Source organism: Hermetia illucens, chromosome 3 (genome assembly GCF_905115235.1).
Source record: "Hermetia illucens chromosome 3, iHerIll2.2.curated.20191125, whole genome shotgun sequence".
Lineage (NCBI taxonomy): Eukaryota > Metazoa > Arthropoda > Insecta > Diptera > Stratiomyidae > Hermetia > Hermetia illucens.
In genome coordinates this window covers 6,631,573-6,649,960 of record NC_051851.1, presented here as the reverse complement: position 1 = coordinate 6,649,960, position 18,388 = coordinate 6,631,573, and the positions used below count along the sequence as shown (strand labels likewise).

General features: G+C 42.5%; 1 protein-coding gene across 2 annotated transcripts in view; it reads left to right on the top strand.

The window, feature by feature from the left end:
• Positions 1-13,611, top strand: part of LOC119651741 — a 35,136-nt gene extending 21,525 nt beyond the window's left edge. The window contains exons 5-8 of one of the 2 annotated variants that reach the window (XM_038055471.1): positions 1,131-3,081; positions 3,152-3,278; positions 3,347-3,492; positions 12,511-13,611. In XM_038055471.1, coding sequence (XP_037911399.1) covers positions 1,131-3,081; positions 3,152-3,278; positions 3,347-3,492; positions 12,511-12,686 — 2,400 coding nt within the window. In that variant the 3' untranslated portion in view covers positions 12,687-13,611. The remainder of the gene's footprint in view (positions 1-1,130; positions 3,082-3,151; positions 3,279-3,346; positions 3,493-12,510) is intronic. The other variant, XM_038055470.1, reaches the window with a different exon arrangement.
• Positions 13,612-18,388: the final 4,777 nt, after the last annotated feature.

Sequence of the window (18,388 nt, the reverse complement as noted above, 5' to 3'; positions counted from 1 at the left end):
GTCCTCCAAGAGTACGGAAAGGCTGTTACTTGGGTAGGTCGAGATTCTCCCTGACGAAATGAGGCTGGTTGTGGGATCTATAAGTGACCCGTTCTGTAGGTCCACTAGCAACCCATAAAATGGGGAAGCCGACAACCGGTAGGATGAACTGTCACGAAAACTTTCTACGCAAACCAAGACTCACGTCCACATGCCTGTACCCGTAAGTATTTATTTGTGAGGAGTTCGCTGCTCCGAGTTTCAAATTTTGTGGTATTAATCGATGGTGCCGGAGCACGGGAAGAACCGAAACCTCCGCGCCGGTATCCACTAGGTAGCTGCGCCTCCTGAGAGGGTCTTAAATCGTGAGGGTGACGTGGCGCTGCATTCTGAGTGGCCGTCGCCAGGACCCTCCGCGGACCTAGTTTTTGTAGAGCTCGCGAAGTTACACGGTAGTGTATATCTTGTAGCTTTATCTCCGAATCTACGATGGTACCAACATATGCCTGGGTCCGTAGGTTGTCCAGAAGACTGGCTACCCGATCGCCCTTTTCGGGTGGTGGATCGCGTGCCAGTCCGCGACCTACCACCCAAACGCTTAGCGTTCCACGTCGCTCTCATTTCGGCCATGCTTGCAAGAAAGGGGGCCATTTCACGTTTTAATGAAGTCGATCCCACGGTGGGCTGCTCTTTGGTAGATAATGTAGGACATGCGTGTACCTCGTGCACTTTGTAAGCTGCGGCAGCCAGAGCCTCAAAAGCCTCATTTCACGAACCAATTGACTGGGTGTTCGATCACCCAACGTTAAGCGTGCCAGCAATTGCCTGATAGACTGCTCTGCCAACTCGGATATTACTTTCCGTATCGCCTCGTCTCATAACACATGTAGTGCGGACATTTTTGATATACCCTTCGCGGAGCTCGAGATTTACTTCCACTCTTCGATCCCGAAGCTATACCGGTCCTACAACGCCCTACAGCTTGGGTTCTTGACTCTATTTCCTAGTTCTGTAGTTTTAAGCGTAAAGTAAGCCACTCATTTGCTCCTCCCTCTGAGGACAGTATGTAATAAGGAATTTGTTTTCTGTGTATTCTCCTCATTAAATAAATAATTTACACTTGAGTTGATTGTCTCTCATCATATTTGCAGATGTCACAATGTAATCGAATGCTCAGCAATAGCTGTGCATCGAACAATTTCTCTAGTAAACCGCATGTAGTTATGGATCGGAAAAAGTATGGTCTCGGTAAAGGGAAGAACATTTCGATGTGTACGAAACCTGAGTTGTCCGACTTCTCTGATTCAGATATCGAGAGTGATTTAGAAACCATCGATACTCGCTGTATAAAGCAAGAAACCGTGGATTCTAAAGAAACATGTGCCATAGAAAGCAATTTATGTAAATCGAACGTGAATGAACCCAAAACTGAAAATAAAACAAATGCAATTTCTGAACCTTCAACTCCTAAAATAGAGACAACAGTGAAAGTTGAAAACGTTGCAATCAAGAAAGAGGAGCCAGTTGATGTTTCAAAAACTGAAATCAAAGACGCTCACTGTCCTGACGGTACAAAGGATGTTTCTAGTCAGGAAAATGAGAAGGTTAATTCCGAAGTTCCGCATTTGGTACCTGTCAAAAAGAAGCTAAATTTAGAAGAATACAAGCGGAGAAGAGAGAATCAACTTATAGGCGACACAAAAATCAAAAAATGCATACCATGTGATCCGATTCCAATTCAAGCTCCTTCTAAAATTAAAATCGAGGATAGCAAGAAGACGGACCCAACCCCTGTTCCACCTCAAATTCAAAACAACCAGAAAACTCCAGTCCCAAAATTAACACAACCAGCTAATGGCAAATCTGGTAAGGATTTCTACGATCCCATCTTGGAAGCGAAAAACAAAGTGCTGCGCATGCAAGAATTGAAAAAGGCGGCACAGAGTAAGCGCATTGATTCGACAGTATCTGCGAAAGTTGGCCCGATCACTCCAATTCTCCCACTTGAGCAAATCTGCAACGGAAAATACAACGCACAAAACAGTTCAACTACAAAATTAAACCCTGACTACGAGGAGATAATAATTGTTTCAGCAAGTAGTAACACAGAAATCACGCTACCTCCAGTCTTTGAGAAATTGGATACGAACTCGATTCCAGATCGCAAAAATAACCCTCTAACGGCCGTGATAAAATCATCATCGCTACTTTCCAACATCAGCGATACCATGAAGAAAACAAATGCAGTGAAAATATCTAGTAGTTCCCTTCTATCTAGCATCCAAGACGTTGTTCTTAAACAGTCGACTACAACCTTACTAAATGGAGGTCAACTATCACAAAAGTCACCGAACATTGGCGTCTCGCCGCCTAGTCATTTTTCACCTCAAAAACCAGAAATGTCGCACACAGACCAAACAGATACAGTTTCTGCTGAGAAACCTACAGTCAAAGAAACCGGAAGAGATATCGAACACGGAGAGGACAAAATCATTATGCATTTGCGTAAGGATCGGATACGCAAGAAAACATTCTCAGTATCCATTCAAACTGAAGAACTACCTCAATTCCCGCCCTTAACACTACTTCTAGCCGAAAAGCTTTCTAGTAATCCAACAAACACTGGAAGAAAACGCAAAAGACACTATCGTTCACGTCGTGATTCATCTGCAGCATCATCGGACGATAATGACTATCAATCGTCATCACGTAGTCATGTTCGTTATCGTTCAGTAAGCAGTCATGGAACAAATCGTTCGGTATCCCCGCGTAGTTCTCGTTATTCTTATTCAAGTAGTCGTCGTACAGTTTCGCCGTATCATAAAACACGTAGAAGATCAAGCCGAAGTAGTAGTCGCACGAAATATGCATCGGATTCATCTGATCCGGAAACAGGACGTCGAAGTCGTAGTCGTGAACGTCGCACCCGCCGTTATAGTTCCTCACATAACACTAGCAGTAGCAGTAGTAGCAGTGACACTTCGTCACGTTCACGATCACGAAGCCGATCGTCGCGATCTCGATCACGTTCTCGATCGCACTATTCGAGTGGGAATCGACAACGTCGATCCAGTTTTAGACGTAACACATCTCCGGGTAATGGTACTAAAGGATGAAACCGGTTTCAGATGAATTTTGATCGAATTCCTTTTCTTCTTTTCATATTTTGCAGCCGTAGAGGAACGTCGTATCGTCTATGTTGGGCGGATAGAGCGCGAAACATCAAAGGAGGATCTAAAGCGGAAATTCATTTCATATGGTCCAATCAGACAGATTACTGTGCATTACAAAGATACTGGGTGAGGATATTCTTGATCGGTTTTGTTTCGATGCCAATCTAATGCCATTTTCCGTTTATTTTCAACAGCATGAAGTATGGATTTGTAACGTATGAAAAGGCTCAGGATGCTTATCAGGTTATTGATCGTAGCATGAATGATCCGAAGATAAATATGTATGATATTAGCTTCGGAGGCCGACGAGCGTTCTGCAGAGCTACTTATTCTGATCTAGGTAAGTGCCTAAAATATTTTTATTCTAACACGCTATTATGAACGATCAATAAACCCAGAAATAAGGTGATCCAATAATCAACTTGGCGATTAAGAGTAAATAAAACCTTAGTTTGTCTACACGGGCCAAAAAACGACTGAGCAGCACATTCTTTTTGTGGCCCGTGTTTGGACAGTCAATTTAGAAAGGTAGTTGGTTAAAAAATACAACTTGCGATTTTGTTTAGAGCAGAGGCAACTAATCAGACGCTGCCTCACCTCTATCCTGGGAGCAGCGAGGCCAAAAGTGATTGCCTCCTTATATAGACCCGAAAAAAACGATTGAGTCTAAATCATATTGAAGACGAAAAATCGCCTAGTTTCAGCCCGAAACGAAACAAATTTTTGTTTAGGATTGAGGGAGTCCTAAGTCCGCCATTCTCTTTATGATAGATCGGACCAATTTGACATTCCTCATTTTTTGAATCCATGAATCCCACTTTTTAGGTTAAGTATCCAAGCGCAAGTTATGTTTTTTTTTTTTAATTGGAAGGGTCCATAGACCAAGTTGGTTCAATCCAAACGTCAGTTGCAATTTATGACTTTGTGGCGGCACAGCGGGAACAAGAACCCGCGACTGCATTGTCGGTGATAAGAACACCTCCGGCAATGCACTGCACTGCCGCCGACACATCTGGCGGCCTGGCACGAGTCCGGCGGGTTACACTTCCGCCGGAGAGTGCAGACGCGTGCAATAACTTGAAACTCAAAAAAGATTGCACGAGCAGCTCTTGCCTAGTCGTTTATTCCCCGTAACGAAATAACGACCAGCCGTGACGTTAGCTATGAGCCCGTCTCGAGCTTATACAAAAGAAAATGGAAAACTAAATTTGGAGCTGGCCAATCAGACCCCGTGTTTACCAGGTGTCGAGTTTTGATATTGAGTGCATTCCGCGCTGGTAGCGAGAAGTAGTGGTCGCAATTCAGAATTGCAAGTTGGAAGTTGGCCGAGCCAAGTGGAATATTTCGTTGTTAATTGTCGCCGGCGATTTTGCACGGACGGACAAGTCCAATGTTCCAAGTTCAGCGCATAGGCGTCCACAGCTAACTTCAACTGTTTTCGAAGGAGCGTCAACGTCTGCGGCCGCGATTTTATATGCAAGGGATTTATTTTTTTTTTGGAATTTCCGCTCATTTCGGCGGCTACGGCAAGCGGAGTGCAACGTCGCATTAGGTACGATTAGTGACGCAGTGAAGGCAGCGAAAACTGGTGTAAAAGGGAGTGTGGTTGCTGGCGACTCCGACTCAATTATAAGCGCAATTTGCGCTCGCAGGTGTCACAACGGACTCCACGCGCTTGTCGGTCTCGACGAAGAGACCATCGGGCTAGTGGCAGGCGTATTTTATGATGGTTCCTACGACCGGCTAGCTCACACCCCGGCTGTCAATAAGTGAGGAAGTTAATCTGAAATATTTGCTGAACCGACTGACGCTGGGCGACCGTACCCCCCGTAGCCAGCTGCTTCGAAGAATGAGGCGGGCTCCAAACTGACGACGACAATAGGTACTTTGCATTAAGGAGGTAGATATCGATCGCAGTCACCGTCGGGGTCTGCTTCTTGAAAAGGGCGTCCGAATAGTCACACCCCGACAATTTGCTGGTACCACCGTATCAAGCTCAAGCTACTAAATGTACCATGGGGTTCAATTTCAATACAGCAAAAAAACTAGGCAACATGCGCGCAGTCGAGCCGTACAATTACACGTGAATTTTTGTATAGTGGCACAAAGGATCGCCCCTACATTCCCGAGCCTGGCTAGCACAGAGGCGCGCAAGCACGTGTCAACGGAACACTTCAATAAAACTTCAACGGCCAATTTCGCAATTTTTTTTATTATTTTTGGGATAGCTCTTCCTTCTAAGTCATCTCCGGCCACTCAGGATGGTCTTTTAACCATTGCCAACGCATTTAGTCATTACAAGGTCCCGAATTCTTAGGATTTACAGATAAGAGGAAGAAGAAATTCCGCGAGCAGACCGTCATGATGGTTTCTTTTTGCCTGAACTCTAGCGTAAACGTAATTGAATGAGATGAATTTCGTTTCAACAAAATGAAGCACATTGTTATACTTCAAGTGTCCTGGAAGGGGTTGAGACGCATTTCAGCGAAACGCGAGTGGCGGGGCGTAGGTGTGATTGGCGCGCTATGCTCCATATCTGTTGCACGCGCCCAGAGATAGATTTTTTAACATAACAGTTCCTCTATTCAGCGGACCCTCGGAATAACGGGCGTGGACACCAAAAATTATTAGAAACATTCATTATATCACGTATTTTTACTTCTCAATAAGGACAGCAGGGGTCAAGTTTTCTAATTTTCTCGGAAGTCCATAATGGTTAGTTGGAATCTCGGAAAATCGCTCATCTAGGACTGTTTACTTTTTTTGCAGACAACATCCTGTTTGGTTTCTATGGAAATAATATTGTTTCTTTTGAGTTTATTCTTTCTTAAGTTCAGTTAAGTTCTGTCCTTCTTAACACAATGACCATGTCGCGCAAAAAGTCCCCTCGCTTTTATTACATCATATAAAAAAAAAAGCAACCCCAAAGGAACGTTAACAATTAATAGATGATCTGATTTGATTTGATTTCCTCCCAAGTCATTGCATTTAATTTTGTCTCCTGCATAAAGTTGTCTCTTTCAACTACATGATTTACCAGATACTAACTCTTCTCATAACCTGGGAAGGCGTAGTGAAAGAGATCAAGCGCATTTCTTATGCACGACCTGAACATCAGCCGGTTGATCGCCAAACGAAACGAAAGAAGACGCTTTGGCGGAAAGCGCTTAGTAAGTTGACTCCGGATCAACAGCTCAAAAGGAGTTTAACCAAATTCATTTCCGTTAAAACGAAAACTGAGGAACGTATTTTGGATATCGTTTTCAACAACTCAAAACTCTTCTAGGAACTCCTTTAAACTCACGAGGACTATCTCGGTTTCCATATTAGCAGATAAACTCTGAGTCCCCGTACAAACTTAGGTCTGATCGCCCTAATTCCGCTTTGGAGTATTAACCTACTGCATGTTGACCAACGGAAAACGCTAAATTTAGATTGAATTCAGGGTTTCAGGGTGCCGCCAGGTGGACATTTTTCGCGGTGGCTTGGATTTGATTCGTCCAGCAAGGGTGACCAGATGGACATTGGCACACAGGAGTTCTCGTTCATTATCATAAATAGAAAAGACTCACAACATTTGATACAAGATTCTCTATCTCGCATGTATTCATCAGCGTAGATGGACCCTTGGGAGAGAAACGAGGACGTCCTAGTCGTGGATTTTGTTTCACCACATTTTTGGTCTGCGGGCTATTTGCAATTGATCGACCGTGATAGACTTCCAACAAACTACCTCTGCAAGTGTGCGGAGATATGGTGCATATGCGGCTTTACAATCTAAATAGTGCGGCAAGGCCAAGGCCGTACATTGTCAAACTGAGTCAGAATTTCGTTAAAGCAAAAATCACCGGGAGAATCGGAACAAACTAATACGAGTTGAAATACGTGGATGGTCACAATCTGGGTATCGCTCACCCTAAAGACCTCAGAGTCCAGATCACAATCTTGGACTTCAGCTGTCTGTCAGGTTTAGAAAGAAGCACTCTAGTATTCGTCACTTCACAGCATGTGCACCATTTCGTTTGCTTTGACCATTTCCTTTCCCTCCTATTTAGATTTTTTGAGCACCTCCATTACTCTCCCCTCAAATGCATCCTTTAAAATTCCTACTCGCAATTATTAACTCATAAATGATCATTTCTTCGTCTTTTCTCCTTTCCCCTCCCTTTGAAGAAAGGATTTGTCTGACTTGAAGCCTCTCTTCTGTCTAGGCCTGCCTTAATAAGGAACTCCATATCCCTAAAAGCTGTCCGGCGTCCTGACCTACGCCATCGCTCCATCTTAGGCAGGGAATCAGATTTGTCTCTTTGTGTCGGCAGGATGAGCATCGAGGTGTATAAGGCTTCATCCTGCTGACTTTTTGGTAAAACTTCCGCGCCTGATGCGGTTTTCTAGTTCACAGACTTGTTGGTTCTCCCAGGCTTCCTTTTTCCGTCTGTGAAGTCGCTTCTCCGCTCGACGGAGTTTGTGATAAGTCTCTGCGCGTGCCCGCGTTCTTTGAGAATGCAACATTACTCGGTATGCGGCATTCTTCCGTTCCGTTGCTAGCTTACATTCATCGTCAAACCAACCGTTCCGACTCCTTTTGCGGCTGAGGCCAAGTATGTTTGTGGCCGTATCAATGATAACGTTCTTCAGGTGGTTGTGAAGATCATTTGTTGTTGCTTCATCTCCAGGTCATCTGTTGACTGCGGTTATTCCGGCATCCATTTCTCTCTTATAGGAGGGCGGAGGGCTGTGTTGTGGATGGCTTCAGTGTTAATTCTCGCCTGATTATCAGAGGGGATTGTAGGTGGTGTCATAATTCGAGATAGTGATCCGAGTCTATATTGGCCCCCCTATATGTTCTGACATTCATCAAGGCTGAGAGGTGGCGGCGTTCGATCAACACGTGGTCAATTTCGTTGAAAGTGGTCGCGTCTGGAGAGGCCCATGTATGTTTGCGGACCGCTTTCGGCGCAAACCAGGTACTTCCAATAACCATTTCGTGTGGCACTGCTAATTAAATAATCCGAAGTCCGTTATCATTTGTATTTTGGTGTAAGCTATGGGAGCCAACGTATCGCCTGAATACGGGGTCCTTCCCTACTTGGCTGTTAAAATGCCCAAGTATGATCTTGATATCATATCTGGGACAGGCTTCGAGGGTTCGTTCTACTGCCTCGTAGAAGGTATCTTTCTCTGACTCTGCAGTCTCCTCTGTAGGGGCGTGAACGTTAATGAGGCTTATATTTCTAAACTTGTCTCGCAAGCGCAGAGTGCATAACCATTCGCTTATGTTTTCAAAGCCGTTAACAGCAGGTTTCATTTTTCGGCTGACTAAGAAACCTACTCCGAGCACATGGTTTACTGGATGGCCACTATAATATATGGGGTAGCGACTCTTCTCCAGGAAACCGACCCCTGTCCAACGCATCGCTGTTCAGCAGCATTCGGTCTGTACAGAGAACGCACGTTCCATGAGAAAATGTGCAAATCGTTAATCCGTTGTAGTTGCCGGGTTCGCCGTTGTAAAATCCATCTTGTCTGAGGCTCCTGTTGTGGCTTCGTAACAAGTTTTCCGTGTAAGGTTGTCAGCCCTACACAACCCCCAACCTGGAGGACCAGTTGGTACAATTTGCTCCGTTTTTAGGCGGGAGAGACTCGCCTTCATCTTTCTCCGTCTGCAGCTTTTCGTTAAGAAAGAGCTCCCAGCGGTCACCATGTGGAGGTGGAGATAGGGTTTGGTAGTAGAGCTGTTGGTGTTGGTTCAGCGGGCGTTTCCCAGGTTTTATGTTCCATCGTGGGTGCCAATCCACGTTTCGCCCTGGGACCTATACTAGCCTTTGATCAGCCTGGAAGATCGTTGCATATTATCCCAAGGCAAAGTTTAGTTTAGTTAACTGGGGGGAGCCGCAGCTCCGAACACTCAAGCCATTATTAGGCCCATTGTACTATCCCCGTAAGTTGCCTGTTCAATGGCTTCCCGCCTACGGTGTTCGCAGGCTTTAGCGAATCTGAGAACATTCTCAAGAGGCAGAGAGTGTGCAGATTCTTCATTGAAGAAAACCTTGCCAAGGTGTCTTCGTCTGAAATCTGAGGATGCCGGGCAGCTGCATAAAAAGTGCAGGGCAGTCTCCTCCTCCTCCTCACATTGGCTGCATACAGCCGAAACCGCTACCACAATTTTTTCCATATGGTAGTTTAAGGGGCAGTGTCCCGTCAAAAGCCCTACTAGGGTTTTCATGTCCCACTTCTTAAGGGACAACAAAAATGCCGCTCTAGTGGCCCTAGGCTCCTTCACAAGGATTTTCGCTTGGCGGCAAGTGTCCAAATTTCTCCACTCGGTTGCGTGAATCCTTGCAATTTCACCCTTCAGAGTAGACTTGACAGTAGATGGTCGGATTCCAAGAGCTGGTTCTGGCCCCACCATTGTGGATCCAGACCCTCGGCGAGCCAGTCTATCAGCCTCCTCATTACCGGCGATGTTAGAGTGCCCCGGCACCCACATCAGGAATGTTTCGTTCAGTCGGCCAAGTTTCAGCAGCACCTGATGACAACTCCACAGCAACTGGCTTGATATGTTATTGCCATTTAGTGCTGATAATGCCGCCCGACTGTCGGAACAGATTCGAATGGTGCGACCCCTCCATTTTTGTCGCAAACATTCTTCTGCTGCCAATGAAATGGCATATATCTCCGCCTGGAATATGGTTGCCAGTTTTCCGAGGGGTCGGGCCAGTTCTATAATCGAATTCTCCGAGAACACACCTGCACCCGATCCATCCTGCGTGACTGACCCGTCGGTGAAGATTATTAGGTCTGTAATCTGAAAAGACTCATGGCCACTTGTCGACCATTCTTCACTTTCGGTGATTACGACAGTGTACGTCTTTTCAAAGACTAATCTGGAAACCATATGATCGGTCGGCATCAGGGCTACCGGATGTTTTTCAAGGAATTTCCAGATAGATGCATGCCCGTTGGATTGGCCGCCTTTCCACGACCCAATGGTATCGAGCCTATATGCGTCGTTGGCCGCTTTTCGTTTCACCTCCAAGTGAATGGGGGGTAAATTTAGGATAGCTTCAAGTGCCGCAGTCGGCGTAGTACTCATTGCTCCAGTAATACTTAGGCAACCAAGTCTTTGAATCTGCGTTAGCAGCTTCCTGCTGTTAGCAAAGTTCAGTCTTGGCCACCAGACGATGCATGCATACATCAAAATGGGTTTTATTATGGATGTATACATCCAATATATCCGTTTAGGTGAAAGTCCCCAGGTCTTACCTATCGCATTCCTACAGCACCAGAGCAATCTGCAGGATTTCTGATATTGTTCCTGGATATGCTTCCACGTTAACTTGGAGTCGAAATGTACTCCTAAGTACTTGACTGTTTGTGCCAGCTGGATTTCCACCCCTGCTAAGGTGGGTAGCGTATAGTTGCCCCACCTGACGTTCCTAGTGAACATAACTAGTCCAGTCTTCCTAGCGTTCACCGTGAGTCCATTGCGAAGGCACCAGCTGTGGATTACATGCAGAGTTGCATTCAAGCGGTCACATACTGTGTCCGCAAACTTGCCGGTAATTATTACGGCTAGGTCGTCCGCAAATGCTTGCGCGAAGACTTTTTTTGTCCTCCAGGAGCTACAGCAGGGTATCCATCACCAAGAGCCATAACAGTGGAGAGAGAACCCCTCCCTGTGGACAGCCCCTCAGACATCCTGCTTCAATAGACTTCTGGCCGACCGATATGTGGATTTTTCTCCACTCTAGCATGTGAAAGATCCAACTGATTAGCAGCGGTTCGATTCCATGCTGTCTTCCCGCATCACAAATTGCCGCAAATGAGGCATAATTGAAGGCACCTTCGATGTCCATGAATGCGCCTAAGGCGTATTCTTTATCGGACATCGCCTTTTCAATTTTTGCCGTAAGTTCATGGAGTGCTGTCTCCGTGGATTTGCCTTTCTGGTAGGCGTGTTGCCTATGGTGAAGTGGCCATTTAGGAATGTGTGTATCCCTTATGAACCGATCTACTAATCTTTCTAGTCCTTTTAGCAGAAAGGACATTAGGCTGATCGGTCGAAAGCTTTTTGCGTCTGTGTAGGTGGGTTTTCCTGGTTTGGGAATGAACAACACCTTCACATCCCGCCATTTAGTTGGAATATAAGCGTGTGCCAGGCATGCACGATATATATTCCGAATGTGCAGACTCAGGGCATCCATTCCTTCTATTACTAGCGCAGGGATGATACCATCCGAACCTGCAGACTTGTATCTATGGAACGAATTAAATGCCCATTTCACTCGCTCCAGTGATGATTCCAGTCTCTCGGTTGAGGGCTGTATGCACCTATTGGCTCCGAGATTAGATTTTGGATGCTGCCTGGGAAGTGTACTACAAGCAAATGATTTGCAGTTTCTTCATCGCTTTCTGTGTACTTCCCATTCTGTAAACGTAAATAACCCAGTTTCTGGCTACCCTTCAGAGCACGATTAAGGAGCATCCTTGTCGTTCTCCTCTGTTTTGCCAAATCCGAGTTCCACCATGGTGTTTTATCCTTCTTTGGCATCTTGAGTGGACAGCTTTCTTCGAAAGCTTCTCTCATGCTAGTTGTGATCATCTGGGTTGTCTTCTCAATTCCAGCAATGGATTTGATGCGCTTCCCAGGGGTCGTGACTCGGGCGCTCAATTTCCCAAGGCAAAAGTTTACTTTTCGTTTTTATTTGAAAGATAGACTTTGGCTGTTTTAGGGCTATGGGAGTAGAAGTCCTTACTTACTATATCCTGCCACGCATTCTTCTAGTACCTCCCAGTGTTCTCGACATTGAAGAATTACATCATATCTTCTACCAAGCGGGAGACATTGCGAAAAAAGAATTCAATTTTCCCAATAACTCTTTCAATGTTGCTTCTTCATTGCAAATTGAGTAATACATTTAGAGCTGCGCCTGGATATCGGGAGGCCAGGTTACAGTTGCTGTAATCGTTATTATATTTCCGATCCGATCCGAGATTCAATTTCGGGTTCAATAAAAATAGTATTCACATTGTATAGCTCACAAAATGAAGAGCCTGTCGGCTCATTTGTCTCACGGCACAGAGAACTCGCCGCAGTGTCCCAGTGAAAAACACATGAATGTCATATCCTGAGACTTTCAACAGGTGCATGGTTTCTTATGCAGAACCAGTTCGCTCCTCGTGGCTTGCAACACCTTGTATAAGTAAAATTTCCATAGTTTACTTACGAAATCGATCTTAATTGAGTCAGTCAACTCCTCACTTATAAAAAAAAAATAGAAATCTTTCATCAGAAGAAAAATATCTTAACTCTGAACGCAAAATTATAACATTCCAAATTTCATTCTCCTTTCAGATGGTGCTGCAACCAACAGCTTCCAAGATCATTTACCCTATTCAAAGCCAGCCCTGCGTACCCCATCATTTCAAGAGGATTCTTTCGAAAGTCTTTTGGCCAAGGTCAAAGAAAAACTCACGAGCGCCAAAGCATCGTCACCGGCTCCATCATCATCATCGCGTTGTAAAACCTGACATTTTACAAAGGCTACGGCCCAAGGTACTCGAAGTAGCAATAGTAACAAAAAGATTGAAGTCTTATACACAACAATCTTCTCAACAAATACATATAATGATGATAGATTTAAGAATAGTAACAATACCGTTATAAGTAGTAGAAATAGATTGAATGAATTTCATGTAATATATTTATGATTATGATAGTAGGATTAGGGTATCGTCACGCGAGTTTCCACTTTGCGCGAGGGGGAGAATCTGATTTGCAAGCAACTATTGCCTGAATAGAACTGAAAGCATCCTAAATTTACTCATTCAGTTTTATCTGTATTGTTTTTTTTTTGTTCGCATGCTATTCGATTTTCTCCAGCATATAACAGTAGATTTATGAACATCTATACACAAGATAACATGTAGGAATATACAAGATACTTTACTATACTTACCATGTAGCTAGCAACTGTTTTTGAATTTAGGATTTGATAACTGTACACAGATGAACGTGTTTAGCCCCCCTTTTGAAATATGAATACAGTAAGGAACTCTTATACGAGTGTATTGAACTAGTTTTTCCATCTAAAATCGTTTTCCTACTCAGTACAATTTGTTATAACAAAGCAACAGCAATACAATATTAGGTTTTCGAGTTGTGTCTAAATATTCGATAGTTAGTTATCATTAATTACTTTTAATCAACTGAAATGTTATTTTCAAATAATTGAATTTATTTTTGAAAGATGCTTGAACTTTATTACTTATTACTTAACTGTTTAATATATTAAAAATGTATAAATACTAAATACGTTACTGCTAATGATTAAAAGAAGGTAATCGCGTGGAATATGACATAATCTTAGTATGCTCAATTATTGACTGTTTGTAATAAGATTTGTTTTGTTGTTTTACATTAAATCAAAAGTGAGAAAAGCAAGTCACTGCCAATCCCAAAAGCGCAGTTTGAGTAGTGGAGATCCACATGATATTAAGTTTAAATATTTTGACTGTTTACGCAATATTTTACCCATTCTAGGTGATAGATTTTAATTACTTAATGATTAGATGAATCTATTTTGGCATGGGATCACCGTCAGGTCATCAATCGTTCAATAAGTCCCGGGACTAACAACAAACAACGGAAAATTCTTTATTATTCATCAACATAATCTCCTTCAAGTGTAATACAATCATTCCAACGCTTCTCTAACTTTTCAATGCCATGTTTGTAGAACGATTTGTCTTTTGACTGAAAATGAGCCTCAGTAGCAGCGATCACCTCCTCATTTGAGCCAAATCTTTTTTCCTGGGGCATCTTTTTGAGATCCGCAAAGAGCCAGCAGTCGCTGTGGGCCAGATCCGGCGAGTACGAAGGATGAGGAAGCAGTTGGAAGCCTAATTCGTTGAATTTGGTTATCGTTTTGATTGACTTGTGGCACGGTGCGTTGTCTTGATGAAAGATGACTTTCTTCTTCTTCATGTGTGGGCGTTTTTTCGCTATTTCGGCCTTCAAACGATCCAATAACACCATGTAGTAGTCGCTATTGATGGTTTTTCCTTTTTCGAGGTAGTCAATGAAAATTATACCATTCGCATCCCAAAATACGGACGCCAACCCTTTGCCGGCCGAATGTTGTGTTTTTGGACGCTTTGGGCGGCTTTTACCGGTTGTACGCCATTCAGCTGACTGCCGACTTGACTTCGGAGTGAAATGGTAAATCCATGTTTCGTCCACTGCCACATATCGACGCAAAAAATCCTGTTTATTGCGAGTAAACAGTGCCAAACAGCTCTCCGAATCATTGATACGTTGTTGCTTTTGTTCCATTGTGAGCAAACGCGGCAGCCATTTGGAAAAAAACTTTTTTCATAGCCAATTTTTGGTGCAAAATAGTAAATGCACTACCAGTTGATGTGTTCACCATCTTAGCTATCTCACGCACTTTCATTTTGCGGTCGCCCATCACGATTTTCAATACTTGCTTTGTGTTTTCGCGAGTTACCCCCTCATTTGGCCGACCTGAACGTTCCGCATCATTTGTATCAGCACGACCGTGTTTCACGTCGAAAACCACCGACAAATGGTTGTTTTCGACCAAGTAGAGTTCGGATAACGTTTTTCAAGCCATTGCTGAGCTTGAACAGTGTTTTTTCCCCATTAGAAAACAATGTTTTATCAACACACGAAACTTGTTTTGGTCCATTTTTTCACGATTGCAAAGGTAGCGTCAGTTTAACCACTATAGCTTTCTTGGTTATGTTTCGAATTACATCAAATTTTGACACATCTTATCTGAAGGTTGGTACTTCTGAACCTTGGTATATAAATGGCATTATTAGCGCCATTTCTACGCTAGTCCCGGGATTTATTGAACGATGTGTTAGACTGACTCATTGTCAAAAGATTGTGCTTGCGATGGGATGCTACTAGCTGCTAACCACTGTGCAAAGTTTAAAAAGATATATTATTTAAAGGATACTGAATAGCAACAAAACGAGTGCTATTAGAATAATTTTTAGTACACTGCAGTAAAATATTCCCTCAAAGCCTGCGTTGAGGTCTGAAATACGTTTCGAATTTGAATAATTTCAGTTCATCCCAATGTAATTGTAATTATATAACTTCCAACTTTTAAAACTTCGTTCTTTTATCTTCTTATGTTTATTTTTCTTCAATTTCTATTGGTGTTAAAAGCAATTGTTACATTCTACTTTACGTAATTATAATTTAGCATAAAATGGCGGAGAGAATTTAATTGTATTTTTCCCTTAATATTATGTTAACAATTTAAAAGAGTTGAGAATGGTTTTTGATGTTGGAATTTTATTTGGATAAGTTTCAATTTATGAAAATCTATTCTGTCCTCTAATATGATATGTATAAGTATGTGATAATTATAAATATTGGAAAATAGCAATACTTTGCTCATTAGCTATTCAATTTAAATTTGAATTTGAATGAATTACTCCTGCGCATGATGCTGCTAATATTGTTGATGTCATATTCTACGTTTTGTGATTGAAAAATACGTTTATTATGTTATAAGGAATAGAAGAAAATAAAGAATAAAGTGGCATAAAAAGGAAGAGTGAGAATGATGTCGAACGGTATATTAATCGCTTATTATTTTCATCATCATCAACCGCACAACAACCGGTATCCGGCCCAGGCCTGCCTTAAGGGGGTCATCCCGTGTGCAGGCCGTTTTTTTTTCCTTTTTTTGAAGAATTATTTTGGAGGACTGGATAAAGATAGAAACGTAATTTCACCATATGTTTATCGATATCTCTAGTATACGTGATAAATTTTTCAGCTTGATATCGTAGCTAGTTTTCGGAATACGTGTCAATTTATGCACCCATCTCCAAAAAAAGGTGTTTTTCTGCTGCCACGCTGGAGGGCGCTGTGTTCATGTGATGAAAAAAAACTAAACGACATTTTAATGTGGACAATATTCCACGGTCCGCAAACTAGGATAATTAGAAAATATTAAAAGGTAAATTTTTGGTGGGCTTTTAAACTTAATTTTTTGGATTTTGGTGTTTTTTTACGGTTTTTTTTATGAATAAAAAAAAAACGACCCGTCCGATTGCAATTATCCTAGTTTGCGGACCGTAGAAATATGTACTAAAGAAGCCGTGAAAATTTCAAAGAATTTGGTTGGATCGATTTTGAGCTATGGTGGCAGCCGATTTTCAAGATGCAGTTTCGAGAAAAACGCATTTGAAAATTTAAATGTGATTATCAATCGTAAAATTTTCACTCGCCATTAATCTGCTATACCTGGTCCATAGAGAGCACCCTCAATTTCTTCAAAAAAGTCTTGTAAGGCCGATTGTTGCTGTCTGGTTTCAATTCTGGCTCTTTTAGTGAGGTTAGTCGATCGTCGTTCGGACCGCCAAATTCGCGCTTCATTACGGCGGTCGGCATAAACCTGACATATGTGACCAACTAGACATCCCATTGTCACTAGGATTTTGAGAATGCCATTGAATCCTTCATTGAAAATAACTACAGCCAGAAAAGTGGCTATTTCTACGACCTTGGCCCCAGAATGAAGGTTTTTAGGAGCGAAAGTTCAGATTAATGCATTTAACGACTCATTGTTATTCGGGGTCTCTGCTCCTACACATCTGTTCAAGAGATCATCTCGTGACAAATCTTCGTAGATTGGTTTGATGACTGTTTGAACTTCTTCAGTCAAAGGTGCCTTCTCGTGGTGAAAACTATCCAGTTCTCCTTTAGCTTTGCGCCATTTGCACCAACTGTCCTCGCCTGCTGGAAAATTTTGATGCTGAGGATTTTCGTCTGTAGAACATTTATGGAAGAAAGTTGCTCAAATTTCTTGCTTCATTCTATCGAATTTGCGTGTCGACAAATAGCTAGCCCAAAAAATGTAGTGAGGTCGCTAATAACCTTATCAGTAAGTTTTCCCGCCCCTTTTCCACCAATGCCTTTGTGATTCTTCTTTGAATTTCTTAGCCGCGTTTTCATTCTTTTCTCGACATGTCCTGCGCATTCCTTTTTTACTACTACGTATATTTTATTATTTGCAGAAATACCGGAGAATACTCTAGCAAAATCCAATATACAATATACAAAACTTGTCGAAACTGGAACATCCATGTTCATGCAGGCTAAAAGTTTCTTTGCTGATGTTGATGCGAAGTCCTTTTTCTTCTCTGATAAGTATCGATTCCCATGAAATACTCGTTTTTTAGTGCGAGCATGACGTTGACCGTTAAAGCGATCTCCCTTCGTACGATCCATTTAAATCACTGAACACACAAACAGCGCAATACTTACAACAAAATATAACTGAGTATAGCTTGAAAGCCTTTCAGGGCTCACTCTAGACTGGATTATCCTTTTTATTCCAAACAGCAAATAAGTTTAAACAATTGATTGGTATTCAATCTTTTTATATTTATACCTGTGTTCAAATTTATAAGGCTCAGGTAAAAAACTAACAGGTCAAAAAAGATTCGATGCTCTTTCTCATCAAGTACTCTAGCCATGGCTGCAAACTCCTTACCTGTTTAACCCTGTAATTTCTGAAGGACTCGGAATATCGGAAAATCCCTTTGCCCACATATTCTCCACCATATATATGATAGATACAATTCATGCAAAAAAAATTGATTTCTCCAACCCGACACACGGGATGACCCCCTTAAGAAGGCGCTTTTTTTATCTGAGTGACATAAATTTACGTAGAGTTTAAAGGAGGGGGGGGGGGGCTCCCCATACCTGCAAAGGGGGGATGTAACATTTTTTCAACCAATGTAGTTTTGTGGGATGTTGAATGAAAGGTCTCGATTAGTACTTTCCGAAGCTGATATTAGTTTTGACGTAGGTTTCAAAATGTGCGAGTAAAGAGGCAAAATCTACACAATTAAAGTAAGACAGGACTCACTTTCGGAAACTACCCAGCGCAAAAATCAGAATAAAATTAGGGTCGTGCGCTTATACGAAATTTAGGCCTCAAAACGTTCCGATATCTGCTCAAATAAACTTACTAATAGTATATTACCAACTTTTAGAAATTAACTGGAAAACCCCTGTTAATTGCATCTTAGGGGTACTGGAATAGAGGACAGTAGCCCATATACACATGCCAAGTTTCAAGGAAATTCAGCTATTAGCGTCAATAGCCAATCAGTTCAAATCTGAATTGAGAATCTGGAAGGGCTGTAAAATTCGCTTCCTCGCTAAGGGCAAATCT